At 44.5% G+C, this 17,514-nt stretch overlaps 1 protein-coding gene across 1 annotated transcript; it reads right to left on the reverse strand.

Annotated features, from left to right (window-relative positions):
* Positions 1–1,698: 1,698 nt before the first annotated feature.
* Positions 1,699–17,467, reverse strand: Alphasnap (Alpha-soluble NSF attachment protein). Its single transcript, XM_077675330.1, has 10 exons — positions 17,218–17,467; positions 15,808–15,887; positions 14,223–14,339; positions 13,226–13,272; positions 10,875–10,952; positions 9,511–9,566; positions 8,652–8,736; positions 8,036–8,140; positions 6,371–6,439; positions 1,699–5,248 (listed from the first exon to the last, which is right to left on the reverse strand). The coding sequence occupies exons 1-10, from the start codon at positions 17,307–17,309 to the stop codon at positions 5,099–5,101; spliced, it is 879 nt and encodes a 292-aa protein (XP_077531456.1). The 5' UTR covers positions 17,310–17,467; the 3' UTR covers positions 1,699–5,098.
* Between the last annotated feature and the right edge of the window lie 47 nt (positions 17,468–17,514).

Genomic DNA, 17,514 nt, shown 5'->3' on the forward strand with positions numbered 1-17,514 from the left:
TTCTTGGCCAATCGCCCTAAGTGGGTATGGTGCGCACGGACGGACGGCGGTGGACGCGTGATTCAGATTACTTGGCCAATCGAAGTGGGTATGTGCTAAAGAAATTAGGAACTCTTCTTGGCCAATCGCCCTAAGTGGGTATGTGGTGCGGACGGACGGACGGCGGTGGACGCGTGATTCAGGGTCGCTTAAGAAGTGCATTCGCACTTAGAACCTGCAAGCTATTCGTCTCTGGCTAGACTAAGCATTTTTCTAGTTAGAAGCTGTCGATTCCAGCTAGAATCATAAATCTAGTCAGAAATGAAGCTGGAAATTATTATTTCTTGCTAGAAATGCTCATTCTATTTTCACGGGGGATATAGCTCAATTGAGCTATATCCTTGAGCTTAGGTTTAAACCTAAGCTCAAGTCACAGGGGGGACTTATAAGGGTCATGCAAGAGTTCTCTGTTTGGCTAGGCGGCTCCAATGGCAGCAGGAACTTAGAGCGCAAGGGACCGGAATGGCAGGTGAGGCGGCTATTGTTGCAGGTTTGCCCGTGGTCAAGATAATCGAGAGCGGCCAGTGGAAGAAGTGGAGGACACCCTCCTTATCCTCAGTTAAGATAACATGCAACACTAAAGGGTGGCTAGGCAGACGTATCCTTGACCAAATCTAGCATTGAGCAGAGGTCAGGAGTTGTTCCTGAGAGAGGTGCGAGCCAACGCCTTTTGGTCGTGCAGTTAGAATGTGTCGATGTTTTGTACGTATGCAGTTCGAGCGCACATGCAGATTCCGTTCTTGGGAAGGCAAGCTCTACAAAAAAGTTTGGAAGCGTAAGAAAGGAGTTACCACCAATATCCATCTCCCTTCCCCGCCACGCAAGCAATGGGAGACTGCTGTCCAGTCTTTGGAAGAATCGGCATGTACTGATCAGTGTGAAAACAGCAAAGACAGCACGTAAATTTCCATAGCAAGAGACAACTCTCATATGACTAGCTTGTGATAACAAAGTTCATTTTCTCCTTCTCTCTAGCAAACTGTGCTTGCTAGAGCGGGAGAAACAGGGAGCAAGCTGTGCTATAGAGAGGGGGAAATAGGGAGCAAACTTTGCTAGAGAGGGAGAAACGGAGCAAATTGTTTGCTAGAGAGAGGCAGAAACAGAGGGAGCGAACTATGCTTGCTACAGAAAGGGAGCAAACCATGCTTGCTAAAGAGAGGGAGAAACAAAAAAGGAGAAAACCATGCTTGCTAGAGAAAGGGAGCAAACTGTTTGCTAGAAAGAGGGAGAAACAGAAAGAGCAAGCTTTGCTAAAAAGAGGAAAAAATAGGGAGCAAATTTTGCTAAAGAGGGAAAAACAGGGAGCAAATTGTTTGCTAAAAAGAGGGAGCAAACTATGCTTGCTACAGAGAGGGAGAAACAGGGAGGGAGAAAACCATGCTTGCTAGAAAGAGGGGCCGAAGCTAGCGGAATTTGCCACAAAACTAATGGTGCTTTGGAACTCTGCTTATAGTTTACCAACATATGCGTCAGCAGGTAAAAACTATTTGCAGTTTTATTTGCAGATTAGATTCAGCACACTCTAAATTCCTGTAATATTAAGCAGCAGCCACAAGTCCGTATTCAGCCTTTCAACGTGCTAGCAACAATGGAACATGCAATTAACTGCACCAAACGATATTTAGACTATAGATCCAACAAACACAAACAAATACTGTCTCTTGAGATAACATTCTTTAATTATATGTATATGGACATATGCTCAAAGCCAAAGCTCTGCATGGCCAATAGATACAGACATCCCTTTGTAACAGCGACATTTTGGACACAAAAAGCAGATCTTGAAGAACAAGCCATGTTCTCTAAACTGAACCTGGAATGGAATGCAACAGGGTCTTTATTTCCACACGATGGCAGGCCCCAGTCACATGTAGTCTGCGGCTACGGATTCTACGCTGCAAATCAACAGCCAACACAAGCCATGCACTTCTTAATATTTCCATACCCACGCTGCGCACGCAAGAGAATTAACTGCTGAAAGAGAAGCGAGGGGTCGTAAGCTTGAAAAAGTCTAGCATGATGCGATAGACAATTGAGACACTAAGAACAAAGAGGACAGAAAGGCAACACTCAATATTAGTATTTGTGCTCATAGCTTGTTTTTCTCTTTACATTATTTACAATGCAGAACATGAAGCATCGGCGCTCGAGTGCTCTGCATGAAATCTGCACACGTTTCTTCGAAGCACAGTCCAACAACTGGTAGTGTAGCTACTGGGTATCACGTCAAAAAAAAAAAAAAAAAAATTACATCCAGACTTCAATTTCTGCTATGCTAGTCACAAAATGTTGAAGTGAAGTGCAATGTTCCAGCACTATGTGAACACACATGGAAGTAAATAGAGCAGTGGCTGCATGCAACACGCACATATTCACATAATGCGTATCTTATCGTGTGGTACAACGCTGCTGCTTTCCCGCTGAATTCAGGCACGCTTTCAAGCTTAAACATTGCCAACTTGCATGTCGATTGCACTCCAAGAATGTTAGTCAAGCAATGTGCAAACAAGCAAAGGCTTAACTCCCACAAACGTTCAAAAGGTTAAACCTGCAAAGCACGCAATTGGCAATTTGCACTAGCTGCCCAGAATGGAGTAATTTTCACATTCAAAACACTGCTTCGCTGAAGCCAAACAGCTGGCATGACAACAGGCATCCTTCAAACACTGCTAAACCCCAAAACAGACCAAGTCGCTATTTCGAGCGTAATTAGGGGCATTAATTATATACACACAAAATGGTATTCAGTGTTAAGTCTAAGGCTTGCTAAAGTACACACCAAAGTAATGACCCCGGTTCGATTCCTCTGCTTCGATACCCGACACTGCAGTGCTCGCAAAGCTACTGCACACAGCAGCCCACAGACACTGCTCCACTGATTGACCTGGGCATGCACGCATCTTTCTTGCCGGCTGTAGCCTTGACAGCAGTGCACAGATATTTGCAAACCACAATGCAATGTGCACGGCAAAACATGCAGCAAGCTTCCCAAGTAGTGGCTCTCACACTCTTTGTGAAAACTTATTGTCATGAGAAACTTCCTGCACGCAAAAAGCTAGCTCACACTCTATCTCTTCTGCACGCAACTAGCACCAAAGCTCACAAATCGGAGAGGGCACAAAATAAGGGGACGTATAATAACTTGCTACGCAATCATCTTGTAAGCATGGGTGTTAATTTGTTCTGCTGATTAGCCCTCCTCTGATAACCAGATAACGGTCAAATAAGGTGACTTTTCGACCAATGACGGCCCACACCAGCGTCTCAACAGCGAAACGTGGTACGCGCACACCTCGAGAAAAGCCATTTAACTCGAGCAAAGTGCAAAAGCATAAAGTGCACCCGAAGATTCAGTCACTAAGTACACTCAAACAATAGCCCAAATATGAACCAATGTATGCCCGAAGTGAGGATTCAATTGTGCTCGACTGTAGAGTTGTGAAGACCAGATCTCGCTAGGACAGAGCGTTCCACACTTTTGGAAAGGTAACGGGCTCGTGCAAACGGCATCATAAATACTATCACACACGTGCGAGGAAAAGGAAAAATAAGTGACACCTACGTGCTACGAAATATACCACAGCTTGTTAAAGAGGACACGCCACTCCCGGTTGAAAAATGGCACGAAATATAAACGAGAGCAGTGAAAAATACCCTTGAAACGAGGCCTCGTCTAGAGCCCAAACCGTAAAAGTAACAACCGTACGGGCGTCTAGAACGCAGGACCAATGGTAGAAAGGAACGGAACCGACTGAGAAACTCTAAGCACTTAACAAAGCAGCGACAAATACCGAAAAACTGCGCTTCAGCAACGTCCGCCAACAGCCGAACCATCATGCACCAAAACAAATTTTTTTCTAGCATCAACAAAGCCACGGTGGTAATGGGGGAAAAAGCACAAACAAAAGCATCCCACAAGAGATTTTCTGCAGTACAGCTTCAACGGATGTTGCAAAATCAAAGTGAATGTTTCACTCTCATCCACTTGATAAGCAGCTTTAAACATGCTCAAAATCAATACTGCACAGAAATGAGCAAATCGGGCATTCAAGAGCTGGATGTGAAACGCAACACAAGGAGAAGCCAATTCTGCATCACTGACTGGACGCACTGGCTCTGAAGTTGCACCACAGAAAGGTCTTAGACATCGCAGGATTGTAATGGTCTGTGGTAGTCTGTGGTACAGCCTGTGGCACTGTACAGACTGTGGTACTGTACTGTGGCACTGTACAGGAGGAGCCAATTCTGCATCACAGACTGAACGCACTAGCTGTGAAGTTTTACGGCAGAGAAAGGTCTTACACATTACAAGTTTGTAACGGTCTTTGGTAGTCTGTGGTACTGTACAGACTGGTACTGCACTGGAGTAGCCAATTCTATATCACTGACTGAACGCACTAACTCTGAAGTAGTGCCACAGAAAGGTCTTAGACGTTGCAGGTTTGTAAGTCTGTGATACAGTCTGTGGTACCATCTGTGGTTCAGTCTGTGGTACTGTACAGACTGTGGTACTGTACTGTGGAACTGTACAGGAAAAGCCAATTTTGCATCGCTTACTGGACGCACTAGCTCTGAAGTTATGCCACAGAAAGTTCTTACACATTGCAGGTTTGTAACGGTCTGTGGTACAGTCTGTGGTACATTTGTAAAGCCAGCTAGCAAGGTGAAGCAACACGCAATGCGTCTGGTGCCAGCCGTGAAACGTTGTGCGACATCACATGAAAATGAGGTTCAACCAGAATCAACCTTGCCTTTCCTTCGATGACGAACAGTGTGAAAACTGACTCAATTGCCGACTCTGCTCGCTGGCAGCCGGAAGCTTTTATGTTTCCAGCACTGAATAGAGGGGAACCCAAAGCGGTAAAACGGCGACACTCCCTTCTCGTTAAGCCTTTTGGGGACAAATACACAAAGGGACAGACATCACTGGCGAAAATTTGCGAACGAGCACCTACAGCTCTGGGAAAGGAACGAGGACGCCACAATCGCCAGACATTGCTTCTTGCACATCGTTTTTTTCTCTCTCCATTCCGTCTCTATTGCGAAACGGAGGTGGTGGTTAGCGGAGGTCGGGCGTCTCCTGCAGGGACTTCTTGATCCGGAGGAGAATGTTTGTGTACCACTGGTCCAGCCGCGAGATGGAGTCGTATTCCTTCACCGTGTCCGTGAAGCCCTCGACGTCCTGGTCCTCCAGCTTCCCAATCAGGGCCTGCACACAACAGGTGTAAGAAAAAAAAAAGGAAAGTTTCAGCTGATCAGCAATTTCTTTATCAGTTTTTTATCTGCAATTTTCATTAGTTTTTCCATCAGAATCTCTTATTTATATTTCTTTATAAATTTGCTGAAAACTTCTTTATCATTATTTTTTATCCACAATTATATTAGTTTCTTGATCAGAATTTATTTATATCTATAAGTTTTCTGAAAAGCAATTTCTTTATCAGTTTTATCAGTTTTTTATTTGCAATTTTTATTAGTTTTATCAGAATTTCTTTCTTTTATTTTTTTATAAGTTTTTTGGTTATCAATTTTTTTATCAGTTCTTTATCAGCAATTTTGTCAGTTTATTTCAGGTAGAAATTTTCTTATCCGTTTTTTATCATAATTTTTAAGTTTCTTTGGCAATTTATCAGTTTCCTGATCAGCAATTTTTATGAGTTTTATGATGAGAAATTTATTTATCCGTTTTTATCAGCAATTTTTATCAGTTTTTTTATAAAAAATTATTTTACCAGTGCTTACTGGAATTTTTTTACTCATAAGTTTTTCACATTTTTTTTCACACAAGCACGAAAAACAAACTGCAGGATAGCAGAACAACATAAATAAATACAGTCGACTTGCCCCAAATCAAGCTCGGATAATCGGTACATGGGGTAAACAAAAACATTGCTAGTAATCTGAAAGACAATTCAAACAAAACTTGTAGGCCCCAGAAGATCAAACTAACCCAAGGCAACTACAAACGGAAAACATGCAGAGAGAGTTAACATCAGCCCAGCTAGTCTCTTGACCTTAGTTCTTTTGTTCTTCTTGATTTCTTTTTATTTTCAACAGTTTCTTTCCCTGCATATCTTTGTTCTTGAAATAATAATGGTGCTTCAATTGCTATTCAAGAGCTTCTCACAGCCAGACCTGCCAAACAGCCCCTTTCATGTTGTAACAGCATCCACCACCGGGTCTAATCACTTATAAAAGAGAGCCTCCAAGATGGAAAAAAGGTGCACTTGTTGTTGTAATTCAAGTGAGTCTAATCATGCCACGACTCATCTCCCTTTTCATACACACACACAAGTATGCACAGAGAAAGAGAGAGGGAGGGGGCACCCACCTTGACTAGCTTGTACTCCCGGGAGTCTATAAAGGATGGGCACATTCCTTCGTACTTCTTCAGTGCGTGCTGGAAAGGAAAGAGTCACAAGGTTCGTTACCCGAAACCAATTCAAACTCTTCCAAAAACGCTTCTCTGCTGTGCGCTGCCCTCCACACACACGCACCAATGGCTTTCCAAGGGATCTCTTGCCCCGCCTTCTCACTTAACTCGACATGCCCCGCACAATTACAGCCACTCCCACCCAACGCCACAGGCCATAGTGAGACCCTAGATTCGACATGTGCGCAAAAGGACAAAGTAGAAGCATAAACACTGTTGTTAAGCGGACACAGGCAAGCAACACCGACTGTGGCTTGCTGGGATGAGGTTGTGACAAGATTTGCACGTAGGGCTAAAGTACAGTCACCTTACCCTGTAACAAACCTTGGCTCGCAGGAATATTGAAGAAAATTCAAAGATAGCAAACGAAAGCAAGCAGTACGAGCAAACGAGGACTGCTCAGACCAACAAAGTCATCAAACACTGTGTTTGTACCTCTCATGCAAGGCTTTGGCCACGTACGGCCAGTGTAGAAGGCGGAACTATGAGACCTTCGCCAAGTTTCTAGGTAACCGTTCCGGCCAACATAATGGAGGCTGTAGTTGTAACATCATCATCATCACCACCACAATCATCATCATCATCAGGCTCAGGTCCACTGCAGGACGAAGGCCTCTCCCATTGACCTAGGGATCTCTTCGGATCTCCCTTATTATGAATCAGAATAATGTTGGCCTTTTTCCAGGCTATCGGCACTCTTCGAGTCTTCAAGCATTCCGAAAATAGTACGGCAAGCTTTTCCAGTACAACATCCCCTCCCTCCTTGAAAAGATCTGCGCTTATGCCGTTGTCGCCTGAAGCTTTTCCTATTTTCCTGCCTTTCAGAGACTTATACCCCTGTCACACGGGCACTTTCAATCGCGATTGAGTCGATCCGGATCGAGCTCAATCCGGATCGGGTCCCTGCTACACGGCAGTTTCAATCGCGATCGAGTTCGATCCCGCTCGAACTCAATCCTGGTTTCTCAAGCGCGATCGAGGCTTCCGAGCGCAATCGAACAAAAGCGGTGATACTCTCATCCCCGCTGAGTAATGGCACAGAATGTGATAACTTTAACTAACACCACAAATTGTGTCAAATAACTTGACCCAAATAAGCGTGAGGTAATATTTACATAGTTACGTATAGCTACGACCGCACGAAGTTACCAGACGCCGGCCGCAAGTACATTGTTAGCACCATCTGGCGTACACAAGTGCAACCCGTGCAACTTCTCGATCGCGATTGAAACGTGTTGTGTAGCAGCGGCAGTACGTCGAGCGCGTTTGAAAACTCGATCGCGATTCACTTCAATCACGACTGAAAGTGCCCGTGTGACAGGGGTATTAGTTGCAACAAATAACAGTTAAAAAAAAGACCCAGAAATGTAGTGAAACCTTCAACTGGAGGTTTGCAAATTTCTAATCTCTTTTTAGCATTTCTGCAACGCCCCTGCGCCTGTTTCCGAAGAATCTTTAAAGCCAGCTTACTAACTACTAGAATAAATAGTCTGCACAGTCTCTGAAGGACCTCCACCGAGTGCAAGTGTCATCAAGCAGCAATCATTGACGGGGCATGCTGACCTGCGCGTTGAGCAGGTCGACGCACAGGTGGCAGAGTGCAGCGCGGAAGAAGTACTCCTTCGAGCTGTACTTGAGCAGCGGGTTGTCCAGCGACGATGCTGCCACCTACAGAGGGGGGGAGGAGAGAGGAGAACAGTTCTTTCTTCCTTTTTTGTTTTCTCACAGACCATGCAACGCGAGTTCTCGGCACACCAAAAGGATCATAACAATCACAACAAAGAAACCTTCCTCAAACACCAGCCAGAGATTGAATTTCACTTCAAGATCCCACTTGCAGCAGCAAGTAAGTCTAAGGCTGTTCTTTCTGGTAACAACTTTCCGTTTGACAACTGTTTGCCGTAACAACAAGTCAACAAAATCGCACTTCCTTCTGGATTGTCGGGCAAGTTGGCGGGTGCTCATGTTAAAGTGGCACAGCGCAAAGAGACATCCCACGCTTATTTCGTCTCTTTGTGATGGACCACTTCAACACGAACACGCTTCCTTGACAAGTAAGGCTAGGCACGGCCTGTTTAGAAATGCCCCCTTTCCACTGATTGCAGCCGTTTTTCTGCCAGCCGTGGGGTACATCTGGGTGATGCTGTTGGTAGTGGGGTGGATAGTGGGGTGCACCCACCTGTTCGTAGATGTCCACCGCCTTCTCGTATTGCTCCAGTTGGGCCGCGTAGGCAGCCACCTTCAGCATGCACTTGTTGGCAGAGCTGCAATGGGAAAGGGCAGTTGAATGAGAGGCTGGCCATCAAATCCCACCACACTGAACGGGTGGGGTACTGGTGATGGGAGAACGACAGCCACAAGGGAGTGAAACCTGGATGGGTGAAGCACTACACATGGACTACAAATGAAGGGCTATGTCTGGAGTGCTGTCCAACGGTACAATAAGCACTCCACTTAAAGCACCCCACTGACATTTCAGGGAGAGAAAAAAAAGCACCACGTCCAGTGCTACTTTGCCCTCGCTAACATAACGTAACCAGCCATCAAAATCCGAATTGAAACTAAAGCAGTAAAAAAATAGACACAGGAGGCAATCGCCAGACTCCAACCACCGCCTTTGGTATTGGGAAGCTAACCCGGAACCTCTACATCACAACGACAGACGCTGTGCTCTGTTTCAGCCTAGTCTTAAAAATTCAAATGTTGTCGGGCAGCACTCTAGACACCAAGGAAAAGAAACAATGATGCAACTTCTTTTTTTTCGCTATTATTCTTATCCGAGCACCGAGTCAACGCACAACTTGCGTATCTTTGAAAGGTTGTGCAGCTCATACGTTGATTATGATTATACTCGACGGGCAATGATGCTGCCGTCACTTCAAATTCAAAATCACCCGCTTAGTGTGCCATTATGTGAAGTGGAAATAATAATATGCAATTATATAATAAAATGATGATGATCATTATTATTATGGTGATGATGATGATGACGACGATGATGACAATACCAACAACCACAACAAACTTGACACCCGTACCTTGTGGACTCCTCTCCCTTGAAGTAGTCCGCTGCCTGTTCGAAGTGGGACATGGCCTGCAGTGGTCGAGGGAGGGAAGAAGGGGGGGCGACAGACCTTTGTTTGATTCTCGGTAGTAACTTCACTGTTGAATGCTTGGGGCATTACAAATACTCAAATGGGGTTGAGTTTCCCACTTCAGGTGCCATTTCGATGAAAGGTCAATCTCGTCATTTGCCCACAATTGAGGGATAAACCGTTTAAAAGAAAAAAAAAAGAAACTCTTCTGCCACAGCCTGCGCTCTCTGTTACAGCCAGTAAACTTACTTTTGATGACATTATTTCTCACTGCGCTAATACAAGCTGACAGCAACAAATGGGGCAGGTTCTAATGACTTACGTCCCGTTCGGCAGTCATTACTTTAGAACAAGCAAAGCAAATTTTTTGAGAAATGAGCTCTGGCTGGCTGCTCAACCTCCCTCTTTTTTTTTTTCAAGGTTAAGTCCTCAGAATGCAGACGATACCATTGCCCACCTAAGAGCACAATCCCATCAGATTTCAGTAACATTTAATACTCTTAGATCTTTAGGACACTTTTATGGATTTTTTTTTCCCTGCACAATCAAATCCTGGAACCAGCTTCCCCGGGACATCATGTACGTTGCCAGCAACAACAACTTCCTCGTGGCTTTGTGCGAAGGCTAAAATTCGTACGCTATTGTTTCTAGTGCACATGTTTGCTTATTGCATACTTGTTTTCTTTTATATGGGAGTTTCTGCATATGTTTCCGCATACATGTTACGCTTTGAATTCTGGGCAGTGTTACTTTTTGTGCAGGAATTCTTGTCTGTTATTTGTTCCCCCTATTTCTTGTCATTCATTATACCTTTCATTCTTTTGTTGTTGCCACATTTCATGTGTGAAAATGCGTTTTTACCCTCCTACTGCAATGCCCTCTCAGCAAAATGTAGGTATATGAATAAATAAAATTAAAAATAAATAAATAAATAAATAAATAAATAAATAAATAAATAAATAGGCTATCAACATTCCTTGCTATCAGAACAAATTATGTTCTTTATGAAGTCCCTTGCTGGTGTCCCATTGTGTACACACACACTTGCACGCGACAGTGGCAGGGCATTTCGCGGGATACGCTTTCACTTTGCGCTACAAAAAGTGCCACTACAGAAAGAGCATGCATTTTTGAAACAGTTGGCTTGCTTGCATTCGTGCGCTCACCTGTGCCCTCATTTTACATTTGACCACTTTTTTTTCAACAGCAACAAGCTACGCAAAATGTCACTGCCAGCACTCCAAATTCTTCCCGGCACAGCTCTGCCAATGGCAAGCAATCAGCACCAGCCGTGAAAGGTCACTCACCTTCTCGATGTCGACAATCTCAGCCTCGTATATCTCCGCTATGGTCATGTGGTGCTTGGCAGCTATGGTGAAGCGACCCTGCAGGGCGGGGGAAAAAGAAATAAATAAAGATTTAAATCAGCACCATCTAAAAGCACTAACTCGTCACTAAAGTAGATTGCTGTGCCAGTTAGTTCATGATTTTCGTATATATAAAACCAGCAGAAAAAACAAGCTGCACCAACAAGGACTGTACGAAGATTTAGGGAAAAAATGTATTTCATGGGGAAGTTTCATAAAAAAAAAAATAACTGTTAAGTCCAGTGGTCCACTGCGTTTTTAAAGCTTTTTTTTGTACTTGTAAAGACCATAACTGTATTGCTACTGCAAGACATTGACCGCTTTTCAAAGGGCTCAGAAAACATTTTTTTTTACTTATTTGTGTGGCACAGTAATTTTGGATGACTGACTGCCCTCTCCAAAAATAGCGGCGTTGAAATTTGTTTGTCAACACTGCCTGAAAAACATTGGTGAAATCATAATTTTTCGCAGAGACTTCAGAAAAATAGAAAAAAAACGCCGCAATATCTCAAAACCAAGTGAAAAGAACTTCAGCATATACATGTTGTACGTACAGTCGCTCAAATAAGCTACACAATTAGGAAACAAGGGAATGGCCATGCGACCCACTCGCTCATTTCCTGCAACAGAACCTATGATGTCATACCAGCCTGCTCTGCGATTGGCGGAGGCCGGCAAAAGCAAACGCAAATTAGGCTGGGCCAGAAGGAACAGCCTAGCAGACAATGGGCCCAGCTGATCACGGTTTCTGAGCATGCACCTAATCTCGACCTGTTTGCAGCTTGGCTTCCGTCATACGGAGCTGAGGCATGAAAAAGAGCAGCCCACGCGCTAGTTAAAGATTTGGCCGACTGTACTTCTTTCACAAACACCTCTAAGAAAAAAAAAAAATGAATTTGTACACAAAGCTTCCAGATACAAAAGGAATTTTAGCACTCTCAACGCCTGCACCATACAGTGAAAGCAGCGAGCGGCATGTTATTGGACGGTAGTCTCGAACTAACTGGACACTCATCCACTACTGGTGGCTGCAAGTCCTTTCTTTGCATGCAATGTGAAAATCTCGTCAACGTCACTGACCCAACTTTCCACTTATATATGCACAATGTTCCCAGATAAGAGCACGCAAACTTGTCTGCAAACAGCTGGTGGCATTCCGGACGGTTGTGAAACGTTGTCACTGCCCGAACTGATACCCCTCGACTGCCTGCTATCTGTCGAATGACAGCTGGAGCTCTTACCACAAATATCAAATGCATTTTGGGGGAACAGAAGGTAACGAAGGCATGCATTGGAGTTTTAGCACTGGTGCCAAGAAGGAATTTTCCTAATTTTCCTCTTCAGAAGCAAAACTGTAATTTATCTTGCTGATATTATTTTGCATTTCGTTGATTGATAAATTTGTGCTTATAACGTGTGTTTCCGTCTGTTTAATGGATAACACGAGGTCCCCCCTACAGTCTCTGACTCTGGGACCTCCTTCTGAAATCTTGTATTGTACATTGTACACATTCTTATTGTCACATTCTTATTGTAACACAAAATGAAATAAATTCAAATTTAAAAAAATTCTCACAAGCTGCTTTGCAAGTGGTTTAACGGTATTTAGGGCTGCCACAGGATTTCAGCCAATAGACGCCAACAGCAATAAAACTAACTGCAATTTATAAACCACGTCACTAACAGACACTGGTCAACATTTCTGGCCAGATCACCACTGTCAGAGTGCAAATCCAATGACTGAAAGTTGTGTTCAGATTTTTCATTGGTGCCTTAAATACCAAAACCAAATGCTGGTGTGGCAAAGGTACGAGTGGTACACCTAATATTTAGTTTTAACCAGCAGCGCAAAATGGCTACTGTTTATTTTCAGCCACAGCCAATTTTTAACTTAGCGATACAAATGTGTGTCAAAAAACGTTTTTGCTTTGTGAATGAGAGCAAAACCAATTATAAAAGCGCATTTTCTTAGCTAACCATTAGGCAGTGCTATCAGCCTTCGAATGCAATGAAATTGGGTGTTGAAATCATCGACCAAATCCCCCAGCAGAAAGGTTAAAACCCAACGAGACAATCTTTTTTTTTTTAATTAGGGTACTTCGTCAACAACTACCAGCTCTGGCATTCCACAAGAAAAACTTGAATGGAACAAAGGACAAAAGGTAATAAAAGAACACCATTTCTCGTTATATCCTGCATTTGTTTTTTTCACCCACTTACTGAGCTGGTCATTTTTTTCCTCAATGTAGCCCAATTTTGAGACCACGGAAGGTTCTTTCCAGGGCACTCACCATGTCTGTGTAGATCTCAATGGCCTTGAGGTGGCAGTTGACAGCCTCTGAAATAACAAGAAAGAAAAAAAAGAATAAATTTAATTATTTTGACTCCTAGCTACCAAACAAATAATCAAAATGGAGCTCATCAATCAAGCTTCCCATACCGTGCCATTGTAATGCGTTTTAATGAACTTTTAATGCCGTGCATCGCTAAGCTCAGCTGGCAAAAAATGCAGCGTCCCCCCCCCCCCCCCAACCCCTGTTGCCATAACAAAAAACTGTGGCAGCAAGCTCCTGGCAGAATTAGGCCTGCCGGCGATTAAAAACCCAACACACGCTTGCCAAGGCGGGTAGTTTGTTCTTAAGGTTTACAAATGCAGCAATAGATTATCTGATGGGCAGAGCTGTGATGTGAATATCGAAGGTTGCTTGTGGCGGAGACTCGCTCTCAGCACCCCTTGAGCACAATTTTTAATCGCGTACAACTTGTGCGCTACTGAAAGGATTCGAAAAACCTTCGGGGAGGAGATTTGTGGGGCAACAGACTTCACCCCCAAAGGCATTTCGAATAGACGGCAAAGTGTTGCAGGGCCCCTTTAATGAAAGAATGAGCATGGATGAACACAATATTGCGCAAGCGGGTTGGAGGCCACACAAGTTAAGAGTTGATGTCAACTGAAAGTGAACAACACAAAAAAATCGCCCGGGTTAAGCGGAAAGAAAAGCTCACATATAGTAGGAATTTTTTGTCTGTGACGCGTAAGCACAGTACAAAAGATGGAGAGGTTTGAAAATACGGTCAAGGAAAGGGCAAAAACAGTGCAGCCTAATTGTGACCTTCCTGATGTTCATGAAGAAGTTAATACTTAAATCGCGCGCCGTTCAGCGCGAAACGTCACAACTACGCCAGTTTATCGACCACGTCCAAACAGGTTGCACAACCCTTCAAGCATCACTAAATACTTCAACACAGGCAGCGCAAGACACCATGCACTGGAGGGTCGAAAATTACCCTGGGGGTCCGACTTCTTGTAGCAGGTGCCAGCGTCGACGAAGCAGGTTGCCGCGTCGTGTCGACTGCCGTTCTTCAGGTGGAGGTTCGCTGCTTCGCAGAAGGCACTGCCGGCCGCTGCGAAAGACGGAGGCCACGGCGTTTCAGCCAAAACACTACCATGCGGTAGAGACAACTTGGCACGAGGTGCCATCAAATCTAGGATCTGCAGTTAGACACACTCGAAAAATGACCGTGTACACTGTGCAAAAGCGACCCCCCCTCATCATCAGCAGCAGCAGCAGCAGCAGCCTATCTACGCCCACTGCAGGGCAAAGGCCTCTCCCATGAATGAATGAATTTATTGTCAAAGAAAAGGAAAGGGAAGTCCACCAGCAGGCGTAAATTGTCACACCTAGGGGTGGACACCGGAACGCCTGCTGGTGGGGGGTTGGGGCAGAGGATGACAGATTCATAGAGAGGAGAGACAGAGGATAGAGGTGACATGGACGTCCAATTATTCTGGTCCTGTCTCCAATTATCCCCCCCCCCCCCCCCCCCCCAGCACTATACAAAACAGTAATCACTTATCTATTTCCAGGATACAGCAAGCCCTCATCATAAAGATAGCTTTATTTTAAGTTTTTCATAGCCCCAACACTTGTGCATAGAGAGCAAATTATACCTGATTTTAATGAAACGGCGCCTATAATGAAGTAAATCTATTTTCCTGAGGACTTAATTATATGCGGCGGCCGCTTTTCTGATGGAGGCGAAAAGCAAAAACGCCCGTATGTACGACACTTCGGCACACGTTAGAGATCCCAGGTGGTCAAAATTAATCCGGAGCCCTCCACTACGGCGCGCCTCATCGCCTGTGTTGCGTCGGCCCTTTAAACCCTACAATCAATCAATCAATCAATTATAGCAAGGGTTTACTGTATGTTAATTACATAGGTCATCCCAATGGCTTTATAGTACGTATACCCCATTTAAAGAGCACTGCAAGGATCCCACAAATATTCTGTGTTTGACTGCTTGTTCATTCGCACTTATTTTTGATTAGTGAATCGTAGTTTTGATCCCACTCTCTCTTTTTTTAGGGCAGCAGGCTTAATTTGCAACAAATTAAGATGTCTCATCATACAACCATTGCCCAAGAACAGGGATCCCACATCTACAATGCTTGTCACAATGTGAAATGGATTTCCCAAGAAATATGCTATTTTGTTCCATACAGCTTAGCAACTAATGTAATTCAACTAGGCATTTAAAAACATAGGTCAGAGAATGCGATGCGTGAATAATGGACTTTTGGAATCTCAGCAGGAAAGTGGGGGAATATATCATATTAGGACATCCCACAGAAACGCTGATCTGGTCTGTAGGAATAAAAGAAATAGCTGTGAAATGTTGAACAAGCAGGCTCTTGTTCAGTTTCGTTACTTTTTTGTGAAAGATTACAATGACACTGTAATCACCGGGACAGCGCAACTACCATTTGCTACCGTAAACACAAGCGTGTAAACTGCTAATTCTGGCAATGCTCTTAATGTACGCCAATCTTCCCAGAAAAGCAGAACAGTGAGTATCAAGTCGTACGCACCACTCCATTTCTTGGCCATCTTAAACATGTTCGCTGCGCGTGCGTACATTTCACACGCTTCCTCCATCCTCGATGAGCTCCTGCACAGGAAAGAAAAAAGTCGGGAAACTGAAATGGTACGTCACCATAATTATCATCATCATCAGACACTCGTGCCCACTGACTAAGACCTCTCCCAAGTTCCTGCAACCATGCATTCTTATCATGCAATGTTCTCGTCTATTCTTTGCCTCCAATTTTTCTAATTGGAACATATTACACGAACTCAACCTTAAATTGTGCCACAAAGAAAACAAGTATGTGGGGCAGATTTTAAGCATTTGAAGTAAATTAGCCTTATGATCGTCTGCTGTTATCTGGTGATTCTTTAAGTCCCACTTTATATTTATACACGTTTTTTTATTCACCCGAAACAAAACAGAAACAACCCTTTTCTTCCCCCTTTTTTTATCTCGTCTGCTCGAACAACATATCCCCGATAGCAAACTGTTTACACAGAAACGCAGACTGATAAGAGTTAGATTATTTTACGCCGCGACCTAGTGGCTTCACGGGGGCGGAACTCGATCGAGCCCGACGGGGTAAAAGAAACATGCAATCCAAAGCAGATTTTATATAAAGACTACTCAACAATGCATTGTTCAAAAATATGCCGCCTAAAGTGGGTCACAACCCCGCGATGTTCGTCTGGTTTCGTTTCCCCGGTATTCGCTGGATTATTAACCAGTGCTAAGCGGTCACCAGATGAGCCGTTTACAGCGGCATCGCCGGATGCAAACGAGTCACTGGCATAGCGGAAACAAATCTATGCGATCGGTGATTCACTAGGATAGGTTTTGGCGCAGCCACCTTCGATCTCCACACTTTGAATGTTCTTTGCACAATGACTGGCAGTAGGTAGCGAAAGCAAGTTATACCAGCATATCTTTCAAATGAGGCGCTGGTCATGCAATTCTCTACCTGTGCAGTGTACCAGTTCAACATATTTTCGAGAGAATGCAATGATCACTGCACAACTGAGTTGCCGCAACACGAGTGCAATGCAGGAGCGAAACCAGCTTTGCGCGTTCTTGTAGTTGGACATATTCACCTCCCAGGTGCGAAATGGCCCATGTGTTCAACTATTCGCTCTCCGCGCTTTGCACGGAGTCGTAAAAACGCACGTTAGGCGGAACCTCGTAAATGTCAACCCCGAAAATGACTGCGGTTCTCGTGGTCAACGGTTGATCGCTGCGCTAAGACTACCGCTGCTGACGACCGGGCAATACGGAAAGAACTGTCCCCGCCGCCGAGGCGCAAAGGATAGTTTGTAGCCATACGTTACGGCGACGTCTCATCGCAACATCACGCGATACACGGCATTTGACGGCTGCTACGCTAACCCTCGCGCACTGCGGATGGACCACCTACCCAAATAACGATCCAAGGAAGCCCTGGGCCGACTTTATCTTCTTTTCGGCGTCGGCCACTAGCTGCATGGCTTTTTGCTCGTTGTCTGCCATTCTTGAAGACCACGGAGTGGACTTGAGTTAACTACCACAGGCTCGGCGCCTCCAACGCAACTCCGCGTACACGGCAAATCAGCACAGATCCGGCAAGTCTCAACACACACAGACACACTTCACGCTCGCGGAGCGGTTTTTGCTTCGCTTCGTGTTTCTCTGCAACCGGAAGTCGCCGCGATCACGAGCTCCTGTGCGTCAAAGG

This window comes from Haemaphysalis longicornis, unplaced genomic scaffold, assembly GCF_048455015.1.
Source record: "Haemaphysalis longicornis isolate Haplotype H1 unplaced genomic scaffold, Haemaphysalis longicornis Haplotype H1 scaffold_6, whole genome shotgun sequence".
Classification (NCBI taxonomy): domain Eukaryota; kingdom Metazoa; phylum Arthropoda; class Arachnida; order Ixodida; family Ixodidae; genus Haemaphysalis; species Haemaphysalis longicornis.

Bases quoted from the DNA above. Each gene is read 5' to 3' on its own strand.
- Alphasnap (XM_077675330.1), bottom strand. From the start codon at position 17,309: ATGGCAGACAACGAGCAAAAAGCCATGCAGCTAGTGGCCGACGCCGAA. The intron at 15,888-17,217 runs GTAGGTGGTCCA...TTTCCTGTGCAG, and splicing joins TTCCTTGGATCGTTATTTGG to GAGCTCATCGAGGATGGAGG. The intron at 8,141-8,651 runs GTGGGTGCACCC...CCCCCTCTGTAG, and splicing joins CGGTGGACATCTACGAACAG to GTGGCAGCATCGTCGCTGGA.